We start from the raw sequence: 27725 nt of genomic DNA, 5'->3' as shown, positions 1-27725 counted from the left end.
CTGTTTAATTTTATTGGTTTTCCTTTTCTTAGTGTAGCTCAAAGAGCCATGAGGAACTCTTTTTAACACTATACCTATAAACATGAGTAGTAGAAGTTTAAAAAAAGCCCCAGCCTGTAATAAATTCATATGCAGCAGAGATGGTATGTTGCCTTTAGCTTCTAAAATGTTTGTCTACATGCTGTAAATGGAAGTTAAAATTATTATTGCCTGGAGTAAGAGTGGACAGCTATGGCATGAGTTTGCTGTGTGAGCAGGGATGCCAAATGAACGAGTGAGCAATCAAACCCTTGGTGTTACCAATGATGGCTGTCAGCTGGAAGGACCATACTTCCCTCTTCTCAAAGACTGCTACTACGTACACCAGGACCACCTGATGCTTCACCTAAATCTCCAGCTTTTTGCTGTACACCCTGACTTAACAGTCTCCCCTGCACTGAAGAGACCAGCCTGAAGAGTGGGTCCTGTGCAGGCTTGCGCAGACCACGTGCCCTTCAGCAGGGATGATCAGTAGCAGCTCCGCAGCTGGGCAGATCTGCTGACTCTCAACTCTTATCCAGCAGTTGCAATAGGTCAGTGCTGGGCAGCAGAGAAAACATCGCTGTTTTATCTCTCAGATTCCTCTGGGGCATTTGAAACAAATTTCTTCCTCTTATGAAGAGAGGTTCAGCCTTAGTCTACAAAAGGGATCACTGTCTGGTTGGTTTCCAAGCAGAGCGGCTGATCTTACAGTGGCCTTGGCTGTTGTCTTTGCAATGATTGTGCATGCACAGAGTGATCTATGGAGATGCAACAACCTTTTTTTTCCAGGTTGGCATTTTCTTCTCCAAATGTCAAACGTAGTAAACCAAAGCACGTATCATCTCCCTGCCAAGTTAAATCCATTTGACCTGAAGTGTGTGTGGTTTTTTTGGGGTTAAAATCAAGTAGGCTGGTATTGATTAAACAGCCACAGAGATCATGGATATTAGTAAAGGGGGAAGCAGGCTCTGCTGTTGTACTGTGTTTCTCGCTGCGGTTTGTTTTCCGTTCCAAGAGCTGTTTGCCTTTTGCAATATAGAAGAGCACCTTGGAGCTGTTAGGAGAAGCAGCAGTGACTTTAGCAGTGGGACTTTTTTGACTGCTGCTCTCCCTGTGATGGGTGGGCTGGGCTGATATGGACAAGAAACCAGTGATTCCGCTGACGAGGTTCCCCTGAAATTTCAGTAATGAGATTCTTGGTTAGGAGAAGACTGCAGTACAATACAGTTGCTGTTTCCTTTGGGAGTAAGTCTTTCAGGAACCAGGATTACCCTCTTCTCTCTTTCAAAAGATAAGTAAACCTGAGTGTACAGGGAAGTGTAGAGTATTTTTGTCACTATAAATGAGTATTTTTTAAAAAAAGTATTTGTTAATGCTTAGCTTACTTTCTCAAAGACTCTTCCAAACCTTTGGAAAGCATGTACCCAAGTGTTACAGCCTCACAGATGGCACGAGAAGCCTCACTGTGGGTAGACTTTGCATTGCCACCTGCATGTTTGTCAGTGCTGAAGCTTGTCCCATCTCCTGAAATTCACGAGACTAAGCCAGAGCTGTTTAAGTCCAGGCAGTTAAACAAATATACAAAAGTGGACTAGCAAGCAGAGTATTTTGTGAAAAATGAAGTGAAAATTATCCACTTCATTTCCCTGTGTTTCAGTGTCATGGCGTTAGTTCAAGCTGAAGGCAATATTGTTCTGGCTGTCATTCCACTTGCTTTTCTATTTGTGTTTTGCTGTTGCCTCTACAGATTATTAGTAAACCATAAATTACTCTCCTAATAATTCTCCTAATGTCTATTATTTTCTTTTTCATTTTGATGCATGTTTTCTGTAACAGTAATTTGTTAGTTTACAAAATGGAAGAACAAAAGAGATTGCCTGTGGATCTCAAAACAGTGCGTTAATCACAGTTAAAAGAAAACTCTGAGTGTCCACAGGTTTTGTACCTCTTTGTGTAGGAAGATTTCCTTGCTTATTGCAGCATCATTGAATGTCACCATCCTTTTTCAGCAGTTCTTAATTTCTGAAATTTTTATAGTGTTGTCTTTTTATTGGGAGATCCATGTTTCATTCTCAGAGATTTCATTCTTTGGTCTGCATAAGGGGCAACGTGAGTGTTCACTTTATGCCTTCTGTAGTGACTGTCTACTGGTATAGTTTGTTCCCGGCCTGCCAGCATTTCTGTGTGCTGGCATCAGTTCTGCTGTTGACTTTTTTGAAAGAGTAGGAGCTAGCTGTTGGTTCTACCAGGAGATAACGTTTCAACATATCCTTGACTTTCTTTTTTCAGATTGTATCTGCAACTGGGTGGAGGCACTTAAAAATTGCTGGAGAAGTCCAGTTCTGTAACATTCCCCTTCTCTGTTAGGCTGAGAGTGACCTTATTTTTATCCTTGAAGCTTGAGTTATGAAGGAGGTTATTAAGCTGACTGATGTCCTGCCACTATTGCCCAATTTTTTTCCAGCCAGGCCTTCAATTAGTTTACAATTCTTGCCAATGGAAAAATTATTTTCAGGCCATGAGGAGGTAAATTATCTGAGATTATAAAATTTATTGCTGACTTTAGTCAAATGCTTTGTTAATACTGGGAAGGAAGAAGAAATTGCCCTTTGCCAGTTTTGCAGAAGGACAGTTGTTTTAGTGCTGTTGCTAGGCCTGTTCTCCTGTGAAACACCCTGAAGGAAGGAGATATGTGCAGTGAGCCCAATCCTCCTCCTAGGGATAATGATTGTACAAGGTGGTTTTGATTTTTTCCTTTACTCTTTAAAACTGCAATCATTGTCTTGTCTGTTCTTTGATATAGAATAGCCTGTTAAAGTAAACAACATCACCATAAGGCACGTGTGCACTCAGATTACAAACTACTGTCATGCCTGACTGCAGATGTGGCAGCAAAAATAGACAAAAATGAATTGTCCATTCTCCCAGTTGTGCATCTCACCACACACTATGTTATTTCCCTTGCTCTTTAGCTGTAGGTTGCATGTGATTTGTAGAGAATCTCCATTTCTGTTTTTCTTTCCTTTTTAAAGAGTTTTAGGAGGACACTTTAAACTGAGAAACTTAGAAGACAAATGCTTTGTCAAGCTTGTTCCCAGAAGAGGTTCAATTGCAAGAGATAGGCCTGTCTGACTAAGTGCAGTTTGGTTATGGGGTGCTTTTAAAACTGATCTGCTGGAAATTCACCAGCAAAGCTTGTGTTTACAATCTGCAAATCTGGTGTATAGTGCGCTTAGCTTGGTACAGCTGCAGTGCTGTTTTTTACTATGTATATATGCATATCCATACACGTGTATACATATACACACACCCACCAGAAATACACATACTTATTTAACAAAGCAAATAAGTGCACATGCATACATTGTTCTGAAAAGCTAGCACTTCTTGAAAGAAACTTTTTTGTTTCTTAGGAGAAATTTCATTATGAAAAGTGAAAAGAAAGGAAAGATCTTGAGTTCTTGCTTACTTCCCTGGTTGGTAATGGCCAACAATGTCCCTATTGCAAAAGCTGGTGTGTTTTGTGCATTCATGCCTTCAGAATATCTTTGCTCTGCTTTCAGGATATGAGGCAATTGTTCATAATAGGTTAATTGTATTTCCAACCAGGTCATGTTATGGAAAATAGTTTTGCTAGAAGAAAAAAAATATTTGTCTCAGGATCTTGTGCACTTATGTGAAAGTTGGAGCCTGCTATTACGTGTTATTGAGAAGAAGGATGCAGTGCAAATCTGAAAAGTGTCTGCTTTCATCTTTGTACCTCCTTACTTGTCTTTCCCCGCACTTTTAAATAGATCCTGCATGATAATGAGAAGTTGTTATGTAAAATGTTGCTGTGCTGATAAGAATGGTTCATGACATGATGATGCATTTATGGTACAGGTACCTGGAGCTGGAAAGCAGCGGTCATCGAAATGAAATCAGGTTGCATTATCGTTCAGGCAGTCATCGCTCCCACACAGAAGTATTCCCATACATTTTGGCAGATGATAAATGGCACAGGCTTTCCTTAGCAATCAGTGCCTCTCACTTGATTCTACATGTGGACTGCAATAAGTAAGTAAAGAGTATTGTTATATAAGATGATGTCACATTTGGAACATTCCAGCTTTGACTAAATTAAATGATAACAACTTGGGACTATATTTTGTCCTTCCTTTTCAGAATTTATGAAAGAGTTGTGGAGAAGCCCTTCATGGACTTACCCTTGGGTACAACCTTTTGGCTGGGACAGAGGAATAATGCACATGGTTATTTTAAGGTATGCATTCCCTGAAAGGGAAAGTGCGAACTTAAATAAAAATGATTAAGGGACTGGAATATCTTTTATATGAGGAGAGGCTGAGAGAGCTGGGATTGTTCAGCCTGGGGAAGAGAAGTCTCAGGGGGGATTTCATCAATGTCTATAAATACCTGAATGTGTGGGGGCAATGAGGATGAGGGATCCAGACTCTTTTCAGTAGTGCCTGCTGACAGGCCAAGAAACAATGGGCAAAAACTGAAACATCTGAAATTCCATCTGAACGTAAGAGAACAGTTCTACTGTGAGGTTGGTCAGAGTAAGTCTGCTATGGAGATACTCAAAGCCATTTGGACATAATCCTGGGCAACCTGCTGTGACTGATCCTGCTTGAGCAAGAGACTTGATGATCTCAGGAGGTGACTCCCGGCCTCAACCAGTCTGTGCTTCTGTGATCACAACACCGTCCTTGGGGCTGTGGTGTGTTGTGTATCTGATGCAGTGAGCTGTGTTTCCATCAAACTGGACTTCACTAAATAAAGTTGTAGAGCTAGATGCATAGAGTTCAGTGTCACCAAATGACAACAGCAGCCTAAGACAGGGAAAGGTAAATGTCTGAGTGCAGCAGAGTTCCAGGAACAGTATGGTCAGATTGTCTGTTTCATAGCTAGATGCTTTTTGTGTGTCACAGAACACTACAGTTTAGGGAACTCCAATTTCATTGCCTCTGTGGGATTAAGATTTCATCATAATATCTCCTCAGCTCAGAAATGACTGAGATGACTAGCATCAACAAAGAGAGTGCTTTTCCCCCCAGAGGAAGAATATTTGTACATGCTTTTTTGCTTACTGCTTCTGCTTTAACATGTATATATGGCAAGCACCTGGTCTATAGCAAGATTGAAGAAGTGAATGCTGTGTCAAACTGGAGTGTAAATTTTGATTACTATGAGTCCATTAGGTAGCGTCATTGGTCACAGTCGCTCTCTGTGGTTTGGCCTCAGTCTTCTCTGGAACTACTTTAACAAATGACGGCATCCCTGTGGATGCATTCCACACTGCAGTCCCATTTTCCTCCCAGTAGGCATCTTTTTACTTGAGCTGCAAAACAGAATTGATGTTGATCACAGACCCAATCACTTTTTAAAATATGGCCTGCTAAATCTTTTTTTCAGCATAAAACACTTTGACCATGGCTTTCAGAGCAAGTTCTGGGCTTTTGTGCTCAAGTAATTTTTTGCGTTCTGAAATACTGCTTGCTATACTTAAATGCTAATTTATATCCTTGTTGTGTATGAAGTACAGAGATCCAGTGGGGCACTCAGATTTGAAAACTGAAGCGTGATATTTGTCTTTATTTTTCAATTCAATACGTGTTTCCGTTTCCTCCAAAAGCCTAAACAAGCTGCAAAATTATATTTCTGGCTTAAATAAACAGTTGACTACGGGAATAAAATTGGATTGATTCATTGCTTAAACTAATCTCAGACACATTTCATTTATTCCACTTATAATTAATACTTTTAAAAATATTTCTTTTATGTTTTTGTGCCTTCTCAGTTTTTGACTGGATTATATTCTTCATTTTGCCAAATCATAGTTACTGCAAAGAAGTTCATTAGATGCAGAAAAAGAAATACTCCAGTAGTGGACTGTATTTTTTTTGGTTTGTTTTGTTTCTTTTCAAGAAAGATAAAATTAAACAAGCTAGATGGAGAATTTTGCCTCAGTTACAAATATAAACCAGCTTAATAGAAATACAGAAATGGTTAGCTGTTAAAAGAGCATCAATATCGCCAAAATATACTGTGCTAAGTGATTTCTCCAGCATAATATAGTACCAATGGTAAAACTGCATCTGAAAACTTGACACTGTTGTATAGGACATTCATCAGTTTAGAAGATGAAGACTTTTAACGCTTCTTAGTGTTTTGGAGAGCTTGTATTTTTAGACACTCACTGTGTGACAGCTCCTACTGATATGTTTTTGAGAGGTCCAGGTGCATAGCTATTTCTGAAAATCAGGCTGCTTTGAGTGGATTAAATGGATTGTCCAGAGGGGTCAAGGTACTCAAAATCATTAGTCACTCTGTTATTTGGCCGTATTTGATTTTGAGCCTAATACTGCTGCACTAAACCAGTGTGTCAGCAGGCATATTCACACTGGGATATATTTGTACCTGTTTCACTTTAATGTCTGAATTCTCGAGAGCGTGATTCTGGCTGTCTGATTTCTGTACTGTGTAGCTTCTCTTATTGGCTAGCATCCAGTGGTGTGTTAATTGAACAACTAGGTTCTTTAGGAGCCTGTGCAAAGCCTCTCATGTGCTGTCAGGAGATCCTGATTCAGGAGACCAGGTAGGCTAGGTGCCACAGCTCCCTGTTTTTACGTTGGGAGAATGAGAAGGAACCTGGAGAAGGAACCTGAGTGGCAGAGTCCAGCTCACATCACAGATGATGAAGGATGAATAAAGCTCCTCAAATACTTGGAGGAGCTGTACTATTGGTTAATAGCTAAATCATTTGCATATTTGTCTGTGTGTTCAGTAAAGTGTTTTAACATTGAATGGGTTGGACCCTGCCATACTTCCTTTTCATGAAAATGCTGTAGCTTGGGTTGCCATGAGTTTGAACCTGATGACACCAAGGAAGGAAGGGAGATGAAATTAATACAGTGAGCTTCTTGGTGTGCTCTTTAAAGAGGTCTTTGCTCCTGACTTCCAGAACACGTGCAGTGGGAGGTCCTGACATGGAGCCCTGCCTCAGGCACACCTGTTTTTTTCACTATTAGCTAATCACTGTGGCTCCTTGTGCAGTGTGTGGGGACATCCAGTTGTCCTGGATTGTAGCTTTGTTGTTAAGGGAGAAAGATAGGCATGGTACTGAAGTACCCTCTTAGTTAACCTCCAGTGACACCTGCTCTTCTCCTGTAAGTCACTTAGGTTGTCAAGTTACCCCCAGTCGTTCACTTGAGATCAAAATTCTGGTTCTTTGACTTTGCAACATCTGTACTGAATGCCCTGTGCATGTGGATGAAATACGGACTTATGCATTTAGCTTGCATTGTGCTCTTAGTGTCACGAAACATTATGTATATATGCACGCTGAAGCATGTTGTAATTATTTTGCTTTTCCTCATAAGAAGGAGTTTTGGAGATGCAGGGAGGGAGTCATGGGTGAAAGGAACATCTGGAGTGAATATGATAGGATGGCTCACTTTGAAATTGTGCTTTGGCCTTTGCTTTTAGAGAGCAGCAAAGTGGCTACTAATTATACCTTAATGACTAAAGATGCATATAAATTCTGCCTGCAAGCGTGGCATCTATTCTTCTGGGTGAAACTGGCCCTTTGCAGGTGGCGTAGTTGAATTTCATGCTAAACTTCCCCCAAGTTCTTGCTAAGGTGCAGCTCTGCAATTGTGTAGCAAACATGTAGTTTCTCAGCTTTCTGCATGCTTTATGGAAAGATCCCCTTCGAGATCGTAAAGGGTTTGCATGAATGTGTTTTTCCTGACTCAAGTTTCTTTAATCTTCACTTCTATTTGACAGAGTTTAGCAAAAAATTTGCATTTTATTTAAAAGAGTGTTTCAAAGTAACTGAAACTGCAGCTGGTTTTCAAATTACTTTTAAAGGTCATTTTCAAGCTTTTCTGCAATGGCTAACTAAAAATAACAGTGAATTCAAAACAACCGAACTCTTACCAATAATTACATCTTGACATTTAATCCTGTGTCTTTAAAAATGATTCAGTATGTCTGTATTTGTACATCTATCTATTTTATTTTCTGTTTATTCTTCGATCATTGCATTGGGTCTGGAGAAGAGGCTGTGTATTCATAAGTATTGTTTTTATCTGGCAGTTTTTCTGTGTGGGCTTTAGTGTTTTACATGGTGAATGGAAAACACAATTTTGACAGGTAAAAATAATGTAACCCCTTTTTTTTTTCTCCACTTATATATAGGGCATAATGCAAGATGTGCAATTGCTTGTCATGCCTCAAGGTTTTATTTCTCAATGCCCAGATCTTAATCGCAGTAAGTCTATTAATTCTTATACTATAAAATGAAAGGTGTGCTCTGTACCTACTTTCTGTCCTACAAGGTTTCTTAAAACCATGAGTTTCCGTGTACTGGTTTTCAGCTTTGACATGATTGAACCTATTGTTAATACTTTAAAAAAATTAATATACATATTTTGTTACTCTAGCGTGCCCGACTTGTAATGACTTCCATGGACTTGTGCAGAAAATTATGGAACTGCAGGACATTTTAGCCAAAACATCAGCTAAGGTAGTGTTTACTGAGAGTCATAGCATGGGAAAAATGAGGACTTAGGTTTTAATTGCTCTTTTTAGATTATTTGTGCATATATGGGTATGTGCATGTGGGTGTATGTGGAACGTCCCTGCATGGTATATTTATACGTTTGTATTTCTATATCTGTGCCTAGTGTCTATACATAAAAATTCCCAGTTTAGAGAGCTTTCTTATGTTTTAATATTTTTATAGAATCATAGCTTTTAGTAGTAAACAGAATCCAAATCCCTGAGTTAGGAAAGGGCTCATAGATGTTCAAGCTCTGTCTATTAGGCTAACAAGTCAATAAACCTAGAACAAACTAAATTACTGTGCTTAGTGCTTATTGCAGCAAGACTTACTGGTTCAAGACTTTTCTAGATCTGAGCTGCCAAAGGCATGTTCAGACAAAATACATGCAAGACAATGAATTAGAAATCCAAAGCAGAATTTTCTTCTTTTTTTCCCCCTAGAATATCACACCAAAGGCATTCATGCTGGCCAGTGAACATAGACTGGTCTTGTGGTTTTAAATGTCAGTTCTTTAGATGTCTGATGGAATGCTGTTACCTGGCTGATTTGATACACAAATGTTAAAGATGCCTTGGTTGAAGTGGAGAAAAAAAATTGATAACAGGTTGATTTTGAGCTTTACCTCCAATTTTGCCACTCTACTCAGATTCAGGTCTTTTGTGCATAACCTAATATCTGCGAGTAGTTTATGTAAAGCAAGATTCTTGGTCAGTTCACACATACAAAATTGAGAAACCAGGGGCCATACCCATCTTAACCTACTCGGTTTGTTTCATGATGTCCCTGATGTTAGAGAAAGATGAAGTGCATCATGCCTTGCTTCTTAATTTCCATCTCTGAATGGCTGATGGTTTAATCGTATTGTATTTGACAATAATTGTTTTATTATCTTTGACTGCATTTCCCATCATGTATTCTCTCATCCACATGCTTGATAATAAGGGGGACAATTTCAATCATGTTTATATTAATGTGACAACCACTTATAAATTCAAAACTTTTTTTTGTGAATTGTATATACAGTTGTCCCAAGCTGAGCAGAGAATGAACAAGTTGGATCAGTGCTACTGTGAAAGGACCTGCACAATGAAAGGCATGACTTATAGAGAGTTTGAATCCTGGACGGATGGCTGCAAGAACTGCACTTGCATGGTATGGCTACTATTTGAGTCGTGACTCAGGAACTCTAGTGTTTCCTCTGATTACAGTTTTATTGAGGCAAATAATAAGAATACTTCCAAGTGTATGCTAGGCAGTAAAAACAAAGTGCTAGAAAACCTGTTCTAAATCTAAGGGATATTATTATTAAATACATTTTCCTATTGTTTCAGTAGCGCCAACATGTGTAGCTCTACTATATTTCATGTCACCATACACAGATGTTATGCAGTATACTTAGGTGTCATATTATTCCCATGCACTGGGTTGCATTCTCTGGGTAATTAATTCCCTGCTTTTCATCACTATAAACACAGACATTCTCTTAGCAAATGATTTAATAGATTCCTTGTGTCTGATTCCCTTTGGTTGCCTTTGGTTACATCTCAGTAAGCAATAAAGAGGAAAATGTCAGGGTCATATGCATGCTCTGTTATATCGCAAATGAAAAAGATTTGTTGCGTGGATGGAAGATTCCCAAAGGTATCACAATTCCAGAACTGATTGCAAGTATCCTTTCAGGTACCAGACTATGGCATCTTTGTTACTGTCCATACATGTAAAACTCATTAATTCCATTTTAACTCATTAAATGCCTAAACCAAAAGCCATTAGAAATTAGTGGAAAAGCTGCTGTTGTCTGTACTGTACCTTAGATTGATTTGCTATCTATAATTTGCTGAATGGTTCTCCTCAAACTTAATATGATTTTGATCTTTATATTTCTGGAGAGATATTAACTTTCTTTTTAATGTTCTGTGGTTGATGAGAAGAAGACTTAGTCCATGGTATCAAATCTCCTTGATAGTTATTTAAAATTTAGTGTTAAATGCATTACGTATTTTTGTCTTAGATTTTTCTTGCAGCTGTGATATTATTACCTTTTAGAAGTGTATTGTCTCTTATGTAAAATTCAGAAAGCTGAGTATTGTTCTGTGAGGTTGTTATTTCACGGTGATCTGTCAATTTGCTGCTGATTGACAGAATGTTTTACCTCCAAATAGATTTGCCTCTAAAAAAATTAAATATTTATTCATTACCATTTCAAAGAACACATCATACATGTCTAGAAGATTGTATGCATGATATTCTAAAGGTATAGTTTCTGTTCTTGTTATTAAAATAAATATGTTAAAATGTCTTTTTGGGTGTAGTTAGAGAGTTCATTGCAGTTAAAAATAGGTCTTTAAGTTCCTGTGTTTGAGAACATCTCTGCTCTTGCTAAATATAAGTACCAGTTAAACACCTTTTGTTCTTCTAGAATGGTACTGTGCAGTGCGAGGCTTTGATTTGCCCCCTCTCTGACTGCCCGCTTAACTCTGCCCTGGCGTATGTGGATGGCAAGTGCTGCAAAGAATGTCAATGTAAGTTTTACTGTGGTGCTTCCTTCTAATGAGTATTTTGAAATCTGTAAAGAAACTGAAGCTTTCTGTAAACGTATCAGGGAAAGAATTGGTCAGGGAATTAAATAATTGAGTTGAGGAATTGGGGAACTTAGACTTCTCTGAAATATTTTGGGAAATTGATAGTCAGAAGTTTTCAGTTTTTCAGGTGTGGATATTTTGTTTTATTTTAGTGATTTTTTCTTTTTTAATGCATAGACATTTTATCAGTGTTTAAAAAGAAAAGAAGTTATTTAAGAATCTTTTTGCAGACTTCCATAGTCTATCTTTCAGACCAAATTGCTAGAAATTCAAAAATGATTGCCTGGTGTTTGTTTTGACCAGTGTTTCTAACACCTCTACCACAAGAAGGATGTACTTTCAACCTTATGCTGTAGTGCTAGAAATGGAGGTTCAGATTTATGATTCTTCTTCTGTAATTAAGGGAAGAGAAAACTCATACTAGACCCAAGAGACCAGCAAAACCCAGGCACCTAGAAATGTTCTTTCGCAAAAGGTCAGACAGAATTATGCAGGAAACTGGATAGAGGTAATTCAATATTGTCATTTAAGACAGGTGATTACTTTTTGGTTTTATAGCATTTTGATTTTGTTGCAGATAGGGCCAGAGAAGGGGAATTTTAGGTTAATCACTATCTAGATGGACTTTATGTAATATTTCAGGTTGATTATGGATGTGTATTACATATGTGATGGTTATTTATTTTAGGCTATGGTGGAATCCATTCTTGAAATTAAGCATGAGATGCACATGCTTCTTTATTCTGTAAATATTGAGATTTTTCTGTGTGGTTTCATCAGTCTTCTGCTGCTGTGTAAAACTCCTTACAGAGTATAGAGAAATATATAACTGGTTGAAATGACATGTTGTAAGATAAAATTCAGGAAGACGTTTTGTACTCCATTGATCTTGCTCCCACAGGAGTTTATTAATATTTAATTGTGTTAAAGTTACACAAACCATCCCATTTTATGAAACCTTATTAACTTACTCAAGTAGATTAATTCTAATTGAGAGGAAATGAGAATTCAAATACTTTTTTTTTATCCAGCTACACAGAATTTCAATGCATATTAGATGGCTCAGGGATGTGAGATGTGTGGAGTTCAAGCCTCTGTTTGAATCTTTGACCATGTTGGCAGAGTTTGAAAACCTGATCCTCTGAAGTACGTTTTTGGAATGCACTACCTGTAAGAGTTGGGAATTCTCCATCCAGATGTTAGTGGGAAAGTGGTCACATCATATGAATTCTTATGAAGTTGTTTTTTATTGGGAGTCTTGACAAAGGTCAAGAAATGTCAATGAACTTATGGACATTGACCTTGTCATAAGGCATTGCTGCTTACTCCAATTAAGATGCAGTTCTGGTGCAGCACACTGTGAAGTTTACTCTGATATTGTCTTTTTGATATTCTTAATATTATCAAAAGCCTTTTAGCTTCCAGTGTTGTTAATTTGATGCCAGTACGTGATTCAAATTATACCTAACATGCACACATGTAACTCTTGTGAAAAACTCCCCAAAAATGATTAGATCAAAAAATATATATCAAAATTGCTTTTGAAAAATTATTCCTAATTTCATGTAGGTTATTTAAAATGCTTTTTTTTAATAAAAAAATCAAACAACTTTTAAAGTGGCCAAATCCCTGGAACGAAAGGATGGAGAGTGTAAATTGGAGTCCCATTGACAAGATAGTTAAATTCCAGTGAAAGAGATTAAAGAGTAGAAGTTAGAGGCGATGGAGACTGCAGGACCCTCACTTATTCTCCAGGCCGGTTTGGTGGAAATGCTGAGTTGTCACTGAGTTCATATATATATATATATATATATATATATTTATATGCTAGCTGTATCCTGTCTTCTTGGTGTCTTCAGCTCCAGGTCTGAGCTGATTGAGGTCAGTATGCTTGATGACCACAGTTCTTGATGGAGGGGTCAAAGCAGATTTCCTCCATTTGGATAGATTCTGAGAATAACTTTTTCATTTTCAATTCTTAGAACAGTATCAGAGGGTGTAGCATCTGACTAAATAATGCAGAGTGAACACAGATGGCTTATAATTGGGAAAAGATCTAATTAGGATTTGTTGCTCACAGAACCACTAACCTTAGTATTGGACATTTGGTCATAAATGCTGAGAGAAAGTGCTGCCTAACACACTGTTCTTTAGCTGGGTTTAGTGCTTGCTTCAAGACAAAACTTGTATGGATATCTGTGTGTCCTTCCTGGTATTTGTGGTACCTTATACCAGGTGATGGGCCGTTTCTGCCAAACTGTTGTGTGAGTAGAACTGCCCAGGCAGTGGTAGCTGTGTCAGCCCTGTGGCTGCATCTCACCCAGCGCTGAGTGCTTCCCTCCATGCTTCTTGCTTTCTTCTGCTGGTGTTTGAACAAAGCCACCGGTCATCAAAAGAGCAGGGGGTGTGTCTGATTTAATGACAACTGGCATAGATGAATAGAAGTGTATAGCACTTAAGTGACCACAAGCAGACTTCCCAGGTTTTTTGTTTTATTTTTTTCTTCTTTTTTTCTTCCCCCCACCCTCTGAGTGATTGAGGATGGGTTCATTCTGCATGTCTTTAGACATGTAGAATTTGGGAATATAATCTGAAGTGGCTTCAATTATAGTAGTAAATAAAATAGGACAGGCACAGTCCTGTGGCCCTGAGGGCTAGGTGGCACTTCTGGCTCTTATCTACATGGCTAAACTTTTTTCCCCTTCCCCCTGAACAGAGTATCTGCATCCATATGGCTGAGTAGGTATGGGCTCTGATCAGCGCTGTCCCCCCAGCCGTGCCTGGCCTTGCTTCAGAGCATGTTGGCTGGTAGAGGTCAAAATGGGGCCATGATGTGTGCTAATGCTTAAACTGCATGGAGGAGTACAGACTGTCATCAAGTGCTCTGAAGGCTGTTGTCATGTATTGTTTCATTTACCTGTTGCGTTTCATTTACTAGTTACAGACATCACCAGTGAGGCTCTCTTGATAGCCAGTGAAGGAGACTGGCATCTCCAGAGGGCGCTTGGTGCTGAGAGGGGCTGGAAGGGATGGGACGAATTGCCTTCTGGGGGTGGATGCCTGTTTCCATGCACTGTATAGGGAGCCCAGGCGATGAGATTAGATACCAAACTTTCAGACAGCTAAAGCTGTGAGGTTAATCTTTCCATCAGTTACTGTAATGCATATCAGGTATGTCAGATAAGAATGGAAAGTGCCAGATTTTTAAGCCTGATTCTGACATCAAGCAGTTATGCTAGGAGACTTGTGGGCGCCTACCACACTGCCAGGTTCTAGGAACTGAACTTCAGCTTTACATACTGGACAGTGCAGCTTTGTTGTATCTCATTTGATGACATTTTCAATGTTTTAGAAATTTCACCACAACTGACACTTCATGTTTTTCTTAAATGTTTAAGTTCAGGGAAGAACACTTAGTAAGGAACGTTGTAGATTTCTTTTTTAACCGTTATTGCTTTGACTTTGGTTCTTCTTTGAGCCCAAAGAAAAAAAACCTGACAACTCAAACCCTGACCTTCTCCCCTGACTCTGTACCTTTGTTTGAGGACTTTCAGACGACTTGTTCTGTATTGTCTTGTGTGAAGGTCGATGCTGGTAGCATAAGGAATGGCAATGCATGCAAATTATCATTGTGTTTCTATTAGCTGTAATGGGCTAAAAGGACCAACAGTCTTCCAAGGCACATAAATTGGCCAGCATGTTGGATATATGCTTCAACTGCAGACAAGCTATTCAACACAAAATTCAGTCCAGCTACCAGAGCATACATTTTAGATCAATGGGAGCTTTCTGTGTAGAATTGTTTGGAGCTGGAAGGCAGAGACTACTTTCTTTTTGATTCCCAATGCAATTTTGAACCTATCTGAGAAGGTATGTGCAAGAGATCATTAAACTCTTTTCTCCTTTGCAGAGACAAATGCATTATGTGGTGATAGGCACTGATACGAATCAGGGAGAGATTAAGCTCCCCTACTGACCCTATAAAGTATTGCTTTAGACCACGGACTTGGCTTAAGAAGTACAAGGACGAGTTCATTTATTTTAAGTGAATTGTGGAAGGACTGCCAATGTCTTAGTAGCTGAGGCAATTGGTACTTGGTCAGCAAATCTTTTTATGGTAACATTTTTATTAGTCAGTGTGATAATACTAAGGCATCACTTCCAATAGCTATGTGATATATGCTTTTTTTTTTTTTTTTAAATGGAGCCAGTGTATTTTTAACAAACTAGCTGATTTTCATTTTCTTTAAGGCCAGAAGTGATATTTGTACCAGTACCTGGTGCAGTAATAGTTCCCATTACCAAAGACTTATCTCCAGGAAGAAACTGCTCTCTTCGCATCACTGTCCTCCTTGCAGTGACGCTGAAGATACTTACAGACCTAATTCCAAAATATTTAAGTCTATCCTAAAATATTGCAATGGAGGTTAAAGTCTGAGCCATTATGCTCAAATCTGCGGGCTGTGATTTTTCCATGCACTTGCTTTTTTTGTGAAACAGGACGTTTGATGGTTTTCTGGTTCATTGTAACCAAATCTGCACTCTAACACAAATATTTTAAGCAACTGTGTGAAGCATAGGACTGTACTGGATCAGCTCACACTGCTGTCGCTAGCAGGTGTGGAGAGTGAGTGTGTAAAGGGGTTATATAACCCGGAAAGGATTTTTGAACAAAATTAAACACAAATATGGATGTGGTAGCTCTTATAACATGCATGGGTTTCAGATGCAGTGATCTGTATTGCTAGTTTACAGAAACTTTTAATTTTATAATTAAAATCAAGGGGATTTCCCTTCTTGCTCTTCATGAAACACTGTTTTTTCCCCCAGAGTAAACACACTCTTCTGCAAGCTCCAGATCACAGAGAGAAGCTGTGAAAGCCCGTCTGCTACTCATTTGCACAGCAATTGACCATCATCAAGAGTGTAAAAAATTTATTTAGAAACTTAAGGGATATTGATTAAGCTTCCTCTGAAATCCATCATTTATCCAGGTGGATTGAAGTATTATGGACTTAAGCCTGTGCTGCTCACTAAATTTCATCTTTTGCAAAATTGCCACCTTTTTTCTGGGCTGAAGGAGTGACACCATCTTACCTCAGGTGATGTCCATCAGTAGCAGGGTGGCATGCCAGCCCCCGCCTTGTTCATCCAGGTGCTGGAGGAGCTTCTCCTTCGTTCAGTGTGGCACAGAGGAGAGGCTGCAGCTCAGAGAACTGATTGAATGACAGGATTAGTGAGCACTGACTGAACATGCCGTGTTACCCTTGCAGTAAATCAGAAGAAGGGCCAGCCTGGAAACCAAAATGCTGCTGCAGCAGGCTGGCTGGGACACGGCACGAATCTGAGGGCTGCAGGACATTCAGCAGGCTCAGGGAGACAGAGCGGGCAGTACTGGAGGAAGACGAGGCAGTTTTTAGCAGTGAAGTAATGATTAGTCATTTAATCATAGGTTTTTTTAAGAAATGCACACTACATAAAGGAGAAGCAACATTCTGGCTAATGCAAAATATTATAAATATTTTTTAAAATAAAAAAATAAATATTTATGTGTGGCTTTTTAAAGATACAAGTGCAAATAGAGCATAATTTCTGTTATTTTAAGATTTTTTTAAATAGGAAAAGTCAGATAAATTAGCCTACTTCAGAATAGTACTATAAGATGCCTGGAATATAGCCAGCACTGTATTATTTCCTAGACGCATGTTATTTATTATAGCTTCCTGCAGTCAGGATGCGGAACTTCTGAAGATGATTTAGCATTTAGCAGAATAGTGTCCATTCAGCCTCTGCTTTCTGGATCTTCTATGCTGAAGTGATTTGCATCAATCTTACTTCTTAGGACTTTGAATCACACACAATGATAGTATCACACTGTAATGACACATAAAAAGCACTATATACACACTTGTACTACCGAGATGAATTACACTGTACTTTACTGCCCGTTTATACCATTTTATTACTTCAGCAACTCTGTGTCTTCAAAAGAAAGACAGTATTTATATTCATTTAGAAATAGGACACAAATAATTTATCTAAAGACGTATTTCTGAAGGGAAAAGTATCCTTGACCTCATGTAGGTCAATAAAATCAGTAGAGCTATTTTAGATTTACAAAGCTGTAGTGAAAAAGCATAATTGATGTATGTATCATTTGTGAATCCTGCATAGCTCCTACACTCTGAGTCTCACAGAAGGGTTGAGGTGGAAAGGGGTCTCTGGAGGTCACCTGGTCCAGCCCCCCAGCAGGGTCACCTAGAGCAGGCTGTCCAAGACTGTATCCAGACAGCTTTTGAATATCTACACAGATGGAGACTCCACAACCTCTCTGGGCAACCTGTGCCAGCGTTCGGTCACCCTCACAGTAAAAAAGTGCTTTCTTGTGTCCAAATGGATTTTCTTGTTTAAATTCCTGCCCATTGCATCTTGTCCTGTCACTGGGCGCCACTGAGAACAGTCTGGCTCTCTCTTCTTTGTTCCCTTCCATCAGGAGTTTGCGCATGTTGGGAAGATCTGAGATCCTTCTCTTTAGAAAGTATAGGCTTCTCAGGAAGCTGAGGATTGGGACACTTTTAAGGATGTTTTGGGGCCTTTCCTGTGCTGAACTCAAAGCCAGCTGAAGACAGTGGGAAGACTCCCCTTGGCTTTGGTAGGCAATCTCACCCTTGACCCTAGATGCTTGGTCTCTCCTATGTTTTTCTATGGTGAAGCTATAGAAATTTTCAAACTACTCATACCATAGAAATATGTTTGATGTATATATGTGATATATCTGATGGCAGAGTTATCAGGGGATTTTTAGTGCAGAGCTTATAGTCTCCAATGACCTTTGTTCTTTGAAAGCTGGGCAGTGTAATGCCGTCAGAAGGGAAATCCTGAGTCTTTCATTTATGGTTCCCTTCTGAGCAGGAAACTCATTTCTTGTATATCTGTGGTTCTGTGTAAATTAAAATATAGCTTACAGTAAATTGAAATTCAGCTTATAGTAATTGGACTTCTCAGAATATTTTGCTCCTTACATTTCCTTTCCTCCTTCCCCATGTCCTTTAAATTCTGTTGTTCCATGTTAGCAGAGGAGGACTGGGGGAGTCGGTGCACTGTGCCTCAGTCAGACTTTTCATGCATCAAAGTGTGGCTTCCTCCTAGGCAAGTGGCTTTTTAGCTGTTCTGGACCCCATGCATTGTGGAATTCCACTGAAAGATTCTAGAACTGGAGGCAATGTATCAGTATATGAGGAGAATTCCAGTTAATGGTAAAGTCATCTAGTTTTAATCTTACTGTATGCCTGAGGAATGAATTCTAAAATGAAGTATGCTTAAGAAAATCCTTATTCATTAAAATACATTACACTGAATATGTAGCAATCTGCACTAAAGAAGAAATTGAAAACATAATATTGGTAATTTTATTGGTAGTGAATTAAAAATATTTTTTTTACATGGGAAATTTTGCTATAGGCCATGCTCTGCTCTCCCCTGCTCTTCTTATAAACTATTTTGTCAAGACTGTCTGGGAAAAGAACCTATTTTTTCCATTCTTTTATTATTATGTTCTTACCAGGGAGTTCACAAAATATGAAATACCTGCAGCGTATTATTGTTATTATTATTTTAGTTTATTTCCAGTGCAAATAAAACATTAACATATGTTAGAGATGAATATTGTGGCTTTCAGACAACTGGGAGTGGACAGATTGGCAGTTCCAGTCTCTAATAAGTTACTACCCTGACATTAGTAATTCTGATTCACCAGAATTTGCATAGTCAGGTGGCTATGAAATAATAAAAATTTTCTAGTTCTATTTATAATTCTAAAAATCACCTAGGATATGTGGGTGTTCACATCACATGGCTGTGCATTGATTTCAATATGTTTGTTCTCACCAGTGGTGTGCTAATGTCACTCTGCACCTGCATCATTGGAATGTGGGTTTGTGGTTTGGGGTTTTTTTGTTTGTTTTGTTTAATTAGTTTTTTTTCTTGTTGTTTTGTTGTTCTTTTTTTGTCCCATAACCAAGAGCAGATTGCCAAATCAGCAGCTTGTAGCTGATGTTCTAGTTTCTGCCTGGAGCTTTTCGTCTGTAGGTCTTGCAAATTTTTGTAGTACCGGTAACAATGATCTTTAATGGGCATGTGTGCTGAAAAGAGCAGAACTTGACTTTAGCTGGAAACCCCAAACTGCACTTTTTGGGCAAGGTCATAGATAGGAAGTTGGCGGCGGAGCTTCATGGAGCTGGATAGAACAAAATACCAAGACCCAGCCAAGCAAACAAGATTCATGGCTTGTTGTGACCTGAGTGAAAGGCCAGTTTGCACCCAACATAGTCTTAATCATAACAGGATTGCCATGTTGAAAAGGGTCACCTGGATGAAAAGCTGGCCTGGGGGAGACACTGGTAGGGGCCAGTGGGAGTGTAAAAGAAGGCACACATACAGTTTTCTGACTGTGCCTGTTCATGTGAAGTGAAAAAATGGGAAGGTTGTGAAGGCTGAAACTTAATAAATAAGATACCGAAAAACTCCCACCACAAAACTGTCAATAATATGATCTTATTTCCCTGGCAGTCTAAGGAAGGAATGGTAAAATATGAGTGAAGTTGATTCAGGGAGATTAATATAAAATGATGTAAACTGTTGCCCTTTATTTGTCTTTTTGTAAACATAATGACTTCTAAACCAGTGGCTTTCAGTCTTTTGGACTGCAGAAGCTTGAAATTTTTTAGTGGAAACATGTAGTGGTTTAAATGTTTTACTGCTTGGTTTACTTCTCTTAGCCATCACTTGCAGATATCTGAAGTGTGATGTATAGACCTCCAGGCTGTTATTGATCACTGTTTCTACATTTGTCAGCTCATAAAATATATTTGCCTTCCAATATTGGCCACTTTGTCCCATGTGAGATACAACTTTAGAACTGAAATCTCAGCAGATATGGCCTAACAGTCCTTTCTCATACTGTCCTCATCTGCTTGTTTCATAGATGTTTTCATCATGCTATATCCGGAAACTTTTTAGATCCTCAGGGCACATAAATGAGAAATTAAATCTGAGTATAGCATAGAAGAGATAACAATCTTGCATACGACTGTTGGGAATTTCTCAGACAAGGTTCTTAATAGTAGTAGCATATGACTTCAAAAATGCTTAAATCTTTTCCTTGGTTGTCTGTGGCTCTGTGTGTGTAGGGTTGGTGGTATGATGTAAGCATCTACTGACAAATTTTTCATTTTATAATTTTGCAAAATTTTATTGCAGAGGTGCTGTAAATAAATGTAGGAATAAATGAATGCATTTTAAAAATAGAAAATTAAAATAAACATATAAATAAATAAAGGATTCACATCCTTATTTTTATGCATCAGTTCAACCATCTTGATTCACACATTTGCACCTTTGCTCCCGTTTCCAATGTGACATCTTGAGCCCCATGAAAACTCAGTGGAAGTAATGGATTGATTCTTATAGTGTGAGCAAACAGATTAAAAATCCTCATCTTTCTGTACTCTGAAAGCTAGTCTGTGTGTACCTTGCAACAGTCTTTAGTCATCTGGGAGGCTATTTACCAGTACTGTTTACAGCAAGTCCCAATCATTCTTCTTTCTTGCTGACAATTGATGACAGACAGCAAGAGCGCCCTGTCCTTCATTCTTTCCAATAAAGTTCCATGTTTTGAAGTCTAACATCATCTAAACATATGTGGACAGATATCAAGGTCTGTTAAATGAAATCCTAAGGTAGCTGTTGAAACAAAATGTTTTGCATTACAGAAGAAACTCTTCCTTTGGAGAATGATAGCCTTTGCATTTTTTTGCCCCCCAAATTGTGAAGGTCGTACTGTGAAATAAATGGGATGCTGTGTTTTGGACTGCGGTTCTTAGCAGACCATGGTTGACTTGCAAGGAGGGAGATACAGTAAGCAAATTTATTTAAGGACCTGTACTTCTATTGCTAGTAATTGCTTATATTAAGGTAGCTTTAAAACCTGCTGTTGTGAAGACCTATCGGTCTAGCTACTGTACACATGAAAGGCAGTCCTCTGTCCTGCAGGATTTGGCAGTTTGGAGTGTGAGGGAAGAGATAAGATGCTAAATATAGAGCCAAAAATATGGGGGGAGTGAGGGAAAACTAAAATAAATGAGTCATTGTCCTGTCAGGCTTCTCTCTCAGGTGTGACTGTACACTTCTGGCTAGGTGTTCATGAGCTCTGGCTTGGAGCTGTTGGCAGTGTGGGCTAAGTCTTGGTTTCATATTCAGAATTGTGTCCTCCAGGAAATGGATGCACTGCGTTGCTGATATTTATTGAAGACTTGAGGGAAAAATGTTTCTTTTTTCTTAAGATATTTTACTCCCATTGTTCTAGCTCTTAGAACGATAGAATTTACAGGGAGGGGGAAGGAGAAGCTAATTTGACTTTTCAATTTAATTCAACATTGTGATAAGGTTATTTTGTGTCTTCAGGGCACATTGCTAGCATTATGGTTATTTGCTCCTCGCATTTCTCATGGAGATACTGAAGTATTCCCCATGTGTTGAGGTGATGTGATCACAAGCAAAGGGTGATGGATTCATTTTCTCAATCCCAATAAAGTTCCCTCTAACAAAACCAGATTATTCCATGGGAAAGATAGTACTTGTTCTTGGCAGAGTAACACCCCAAATGTCTTATCTGTCAAGTTTGATCATCGTAATTCCTCTGTTCCTTTATAATGCTACCAAATACCCATACTAGGTCTCTGCAATTAATGAAAACAAGGTGTTTACTCATAATATACTGATAACAAATGGAAATGTTTATCAATGTAAACTGCTGTTTTTAACTCGTGTTTTTGAGTTTGAAAAAAATTAAAACTGTTGAGAACTGGCTTCATAAAATTCATTGAGTGTTTTGTCTTAATGCTATTTAACTCATTCCAGTAATTTCTGAGTTTCTTGGAAATGAAATTAATTCCATTTAAAATGTACCTTTTTCTTTTCTGTGCCATTGAAATTGCAGAATTCTACTTTGCCTTATGCAGGCTTGATGCTAACAGGCAATAATCAAAAATGAAATCTTTGTTTTATCTGTATTTTCTGATTCTTGGTTTCTGTATAAAGGTAGTGGTAGACAAAATAAAAGCAAGAAAACAAGTTGGCTGATGTATCAGTAAAATGGAAGTATTGCATCTGCCCTAGAGATTGGCATACACTACAGCCCCATATAGACAAACACACCAGGTTGCACAAGCATGTGGAGTCTGAGTCTTATGTCTGGAGAGGTCTCCCTGAGGACAATAGAGTGTTTACATAGATATGAGTTGTGTTACGTTTGTGTGGTTTGTTTTCTTTTTTAAATTATCAGTGACTCTAAGGCTTTCTTTCATTGATGTAGTTCCCAAACAGCAAAGGAATAATCACATTAACAGTTGCTATGAACTCCAGCTTGCTTTTTCTGTGGCTGGTTTCGGGCATCAGTGGCTACACTCTGGAGAAATGAGCTATGACAAAGCAGACTCTGTGAACATCTGCTCCTGCTACTATTTTTACATTTTTAATTATTTCAAATCCTGAACTGACTTTAGATATGAAGTATTGTATTGTTTGGGAATGCACAATGGATAACAGTAACTTCTAGTAGCCTTGAGAAACAGGGGCATGATGTTAGATGTACAGTAGGTTTCTATTTAGAGTTGTCTTTTGAAAATTTCCAGCACTATTGGTAGCACCTGATTTTTTTTAGATTAGTTTTTGATTAAGTGCTGTCTGATAATCAATGTTGAGAGTAAGTATATAACAAATTTGGAAAGCCAATTTGCATAGCTGACTTTAATCAAGATTTCAAAAAATGCATTTACCATGCTGTCTGTCTTTAAAAAACTTTGGCTGAACTAACGCTGAGGACTTAGCTTAAGAACATTAAGTAGAGTTCTCTGGAGCATTTGTGATTATGCCAACTAATCCTGTCATTCTGCATGAAGTGAGGGAGGGAGATGATGGGTCTCAGAAGAGGGATGGGAGGATAGGTCGATTCCTTACGTAGGAACAAAAATGGGTGGAGGAAGAGTTGGGAGTGTGAAACCCTGTTCAGTTCCCGTGCACAGCTGGGTGCAGGTGCTTCGAAAGAATGAAGATCTAGCAACAACAGTAGATACGGTGTTCTGCCTGTGCACTAATCCGTTCCTGGGAATGTTTAAACGCGTTAAACTGGCCAGTGCCATTATGCAGATAAGGCATACATGGTTGTTACTGTAACATGCAAATTAACATGGGGCTGCCGTCTGTAGGGGAAGTGAAAGCACTTGGATTTGAGAGCAGAGCAGATGCAGTGAAATGGAGCTACATGATGCCAGGTCACAGGATGTTGTGCTGTCACCAGGGAGGAATGTGCAGCAAAGTCATGGTGCAGAATCTGTAGCTAAAAGGTCTGTGGAAATTGTTCTGGGCCAAGGAGAGTCTGGTTGAGAATGGGAATGTCTGTAGGGTGCCTGATAGTCACTTCCCTATGGATGTAGTCTGTGGGTGCTTAAATAACATGACAAGCTTTTGGTCAAAACCCCTCACAACTGTTGGAAGTAGCTGTAAATTTTTGGAGCAGAAGCTGTTTGGAACCTCTGTGGCTTGGGAGCACGAAGATGTTGCTTCCAAGTTCTTTTCACCCAAGTAAATGCCAAATTTACTATTTCGCAGTGAACGGAGTATTTTTGCTGTTTGCATAGGATGTTTTTTAATGCTGTCAAATGAAAGACTGGCAAAATCTCTGAAGGTGCTGCCATTCAGAGGTACTTGCCTTCTACTAAACATGGTTACCGTGATCTGTGTTCACAGGGCTGCAGAAGCAACCATCTCACTAGTCGCATGCAGAAACGTGTCTCTAAAAATGATGCATAATTGGTGCACTCTATGTTTTCATGGCAAATCTGGGCAGAATATCCTGATGAATAAGATGCTTTATTTCCCACCCCCCACACTGTTTGAAGTCTCTGTGGAGCAGAGGAAGTTACCGTGTGTGAGCTCCGTTGCAGGAGTAGCTGTCCTGCCTTGTCATGTCCATGGGCAGTCTTAACTTACAATGTGACAATAGAGAACACAACCTTCTTTTTATGTAGTAAATAAATGCTGATGGGTGATAACTATTTAGCTCTCATAGGTTTAAAATAGTGACTCAAAAGTGTGTAGGACTTAAGCAGATCTTCATTGCTTTCAACACTCAGTCCTAATCAATTAGTTGGATGTCATCCTGCATATGAAACCCTGTGACCTGAGGCTTTTTGATAGCTGTATCTGTGAATGTGTGTCATGAAGTATAAGGTATTCTACAGAGATGTCCATTTAGTTTTCTACACGTTGCCATTTTTCTCTTTGAACAAAGTTTTCAGAAAAGCACCTTTTACAGCTAGCCCAGCAGTCCAGCTGAGAGAAGGTGGAACTGAAGCAGAAATTTCCCCATCATTAGTAGCTGTCAGCATTTGATACAATATCTATTTGCACCTTCACTAAATACAATTATGTCACTACTATTGTGGTTAGATGACATAAGGAGTCCATCAGACAACATCTAATCCCACTTTTATGAGGATTAAGGGGGCATGTAATGTTTGCATTGAAGTTCTCTTGGTCTGGCAGACTGTTGTGCTATTTATAAACCTTTAATAGAATTGTAGTACAGCGGTCATATAATTACTATTAACCTTAATTACTTTTCTTCTCTTGACTCTCTAAGAGTTTTGTCTTGGCATTTGATTTTATTGTTTGACATTTTGCTGTGAAAGTTGCTTGAGTATTGGATGGCCACCATAGTTAATTTGGCATAAAATGGGTGGGCATTTTGATTACATTAGTCATGCCCAAGTTTTCAAAATCCTATGTTTAGAGTCCAAAATATTCCAATTCTGTTTAACAAGCAGAATATGGTCCACTGCTCTAAAGCCAAAGTCGTGCATGTCTGTCAGTGGAAATATTTTGGCGGCCGTATTTAACCAAGCTGAAGTTGCAGTGTGGGTAGCAATAAAGCCATTTTTAAGGGAAGCTGACATCAAACACATTGTCCAGATTGGATCTTTGCTTAATTGGAGACAGCTCCCTTTGTGCAGTGTGATGTCCGCTGGCTTTGGTTGGTTGCAGTCTCTTTCCCAGGCTCCCTGTCCAGCAGCCTACTGTAAAAGTTTTACTTCATCTGTCATGAGTGTTTGCTTCAGCTGAACTGATGTGAACAGAGTTTTTAGTTGCATTTTTATGTGCTTTTTCAATGTTCAGATTGCTTTCTTAGTCTTTAAGGAGGCATTGCTGAGCCCTCGATCTGGGGCTCAGATGAATTCTACAGACTACCCAGCAAGAACACAGGGGATAGATGAATTATGTCATTTCGCCATAGCTGTTGATGGGAAATAAAGGAAATGTGAGAGGCAGGTGAAAGAATACATAATTTTAGATTGACTCCTTGCCAATGTGACTAAAGAGCCTGTTAGTGTTGTTGGAGGTGGCTCACGACACAGATGCTCTTAAATGATCATAGCAGTACTGCAGAGCAATGACTTTGTGTTTCAATTGTAATAGAGACATTTAGCTTTTTTGGGCTAACAAGAAGTAAGATAAAATATTAATTGATTCCTTATCATTATGAGATTTCAAATTGGATTTTCTTTTTTCAGCTGAGGAAGCAGAAGCAGATACATGCAGCTTTTCAGCAATGATTGACTAGAAAAATCAGCAATGTATTTTCCAGCTTGAAATCTGGAACAATTTTGAATTGTTGAGGGAGATGGCGTGAAATGAAGCAAGTCTCCAGCCTCACTGACTGCAGTAGCAGAGGAGCTTGTGCTCTCCAGAGAATACACAAAGAAGAAATAATGCCCGAATCCCTGCAAAGATAAATGAGAAAGGGGTGAGAGCAGTGCCTAGTAATGGTGTGGCAGTCGAGAGACAGAAATATTCAGAATGGTGACGCTTATCTCTGTGTGTATTTCTAAGGGTAAAACCACACAGTCCACAGTCGTTCTGCACTATGTAAGCTTGCAGTATAGGATGAATGGGTCTTACACAATGCCCAAGCCTTGGTCTCTGAATAGTGGAAAATTTAATCAAGGAGATTCCAAGGAGGAGGTTGGAAAATGAAATGAATGAGATAGGATTTTTTTTTTTTTTTTAGATGCTAATTTTAGGTGGTGCCCCTGCCCCCCCCCCAGCATATGTGAACAAAGGATGTAGGAACATAGTCTTATGTTCCTACAGATTTAAATTGTACTTTTACAATTACTGACAAATTTCACAAAACTTCAAGTCACATCTGCCACTCAGTGGGCAATGATGAATACAAGAAGGTAAAGTGGATTGAGGAGTTCACCAGTGTGCTAAACTTTCTGCTTTCCCTTGGTGATAAGTCTGAATCAAAACCAGCTTAGATACCACAGGGAAGAGTACATGCATTCCTCAGAGGAAGGCATATGCAATCTAGGTAGCAGGAGTGATAAATACAGAAATGAGAAAATGTACTACTACCCTGTGAACTTAGCAATCGGAAGGCAGGAGTTAGCTAGATCATCGATTTGGCATGGACATTTTAAGAAATGCAGAAGGAAAGTGTCATTTGGAGGCCAGTGGGAAGAAGAAAGGGTTGTGGAAGAGAAGTAATAGTTTGGCAGGCAGTTGATAATTCACTGAGTGGGCACAACAGCCAGCAGGCTCCTGAAAGATTCTTTTCGCTGGATGAATTTAGAGAAGATGCGATGTCATCACAATGTGTTAAATAATACTACTACAGGGAATAGCTGTATTATCACTACAGTTGTGTAAATATAAGCAGACCTTGCTAATAATTTTTTAGACCCTGTACTGATGTCTATCAAGGTAATATTTGATCACCTTCTGTATACAAATAGATTAAGAGTAGTTGGACTTCCTAGCAGGTTTTCTAGACTTCCTGTTTCATCCTGTTAGAAACCCATGCTTTGAATAATGAATGTTGTTTTAGGTACTGGGGGAATGTGGAATTTTGATGGCAAGAGGAAATGCTTGATGTAATTCGGCTGTAGATAAAATCCTACATAGGCAATAACTATCAAGTTCTGGAACAACTAATCATCAGGTAATTTCTTGACTGTGACTCAGTCTGTTGAATGAAAGGACTTGGGAAGATGAAAGATGGTATGTTTCCCCAGAGAGATACCAATCACAAACTAATCAAAGTATCCTGGGAAGTGTCTAGCCAAGCAGAAATTAAATCTTCACTGGACTTTCCAATTACACAGTTCTAGTCCAGATGTTCGTGTTGTTGAAATATCTTTATTTCCAAAGGAAAATAAAGACATGAAACACCACCATCATGGGATGTGTACTGGCTGTGACAGTTGCTGTCAGGAGGCAAGAGAAACATTCTTTTCCACATTGCCTGGGATGTGTATCCTGCTGTCTTAGGAGGAAATTGGGGCCGAAGTTAGTAGCTTTGTCTTTCTAGGAATCTTTCCAAGTGTGCTCAGTGCTCACCTAACCAGACAACCTTAAAGTTTTTAGGAGCTTTCAGGCTGCTTGATGTAAATCTGTTCTTTGCTGTCTGGCAGGATGCCTCCTGTGGCGGCAAT

General features: G+C 38.9%; 1 protein-coding gene across 1 annotated transcript in view; it reads left to right on the top strand.

The window, feature by feature from the left end:
* The window catches only part of NELL2 (neural EGFL like 2), a 149109-nt gene that overhangs the window by 29746 nt on the left and 91638 nt on the right, over positions 1 to 27725 (top strand). The window contains exons 4-9 of the mRNA XM_080391327.1: positions 3904 to 4077; positions 4186 to 4282; positions 8224 to 8296; positions 8469 to 8551; positions 9614 to 9742; positions 11010 to 11112. Coding sequence (XP_080247453.1) covers positions 3904 to 4077; positions 4186 to 4282; positions 8224 to 8296; positions 8469 to 8551; positions 9614 to 9742; positions 11010 to 11112 — 659 coding nt within the window. The remainder of the gene's footprint in view (positions 1 to 3903; positions 4078 to 4185; positions 4283 to 8223; positions 8297 to 8468; positions 8552 to 9613; positions 9743 to 11009; positions 11113 to 27725) is intronic.

Source organism: Falco punctatus (genome assembly GCF_963210335.1).
Source record: "Falco punctatus genome assembly, chromosome: 6".
Taxonomy (NCBI): Eukaryota; Metazoa; Chordata; class Aves; order Falconiformes; family Falconidae; genus Falco; species Falco punctatus.
This window is presented reverse-complemented; position numbering and strand designations above follow the sequence as displayed.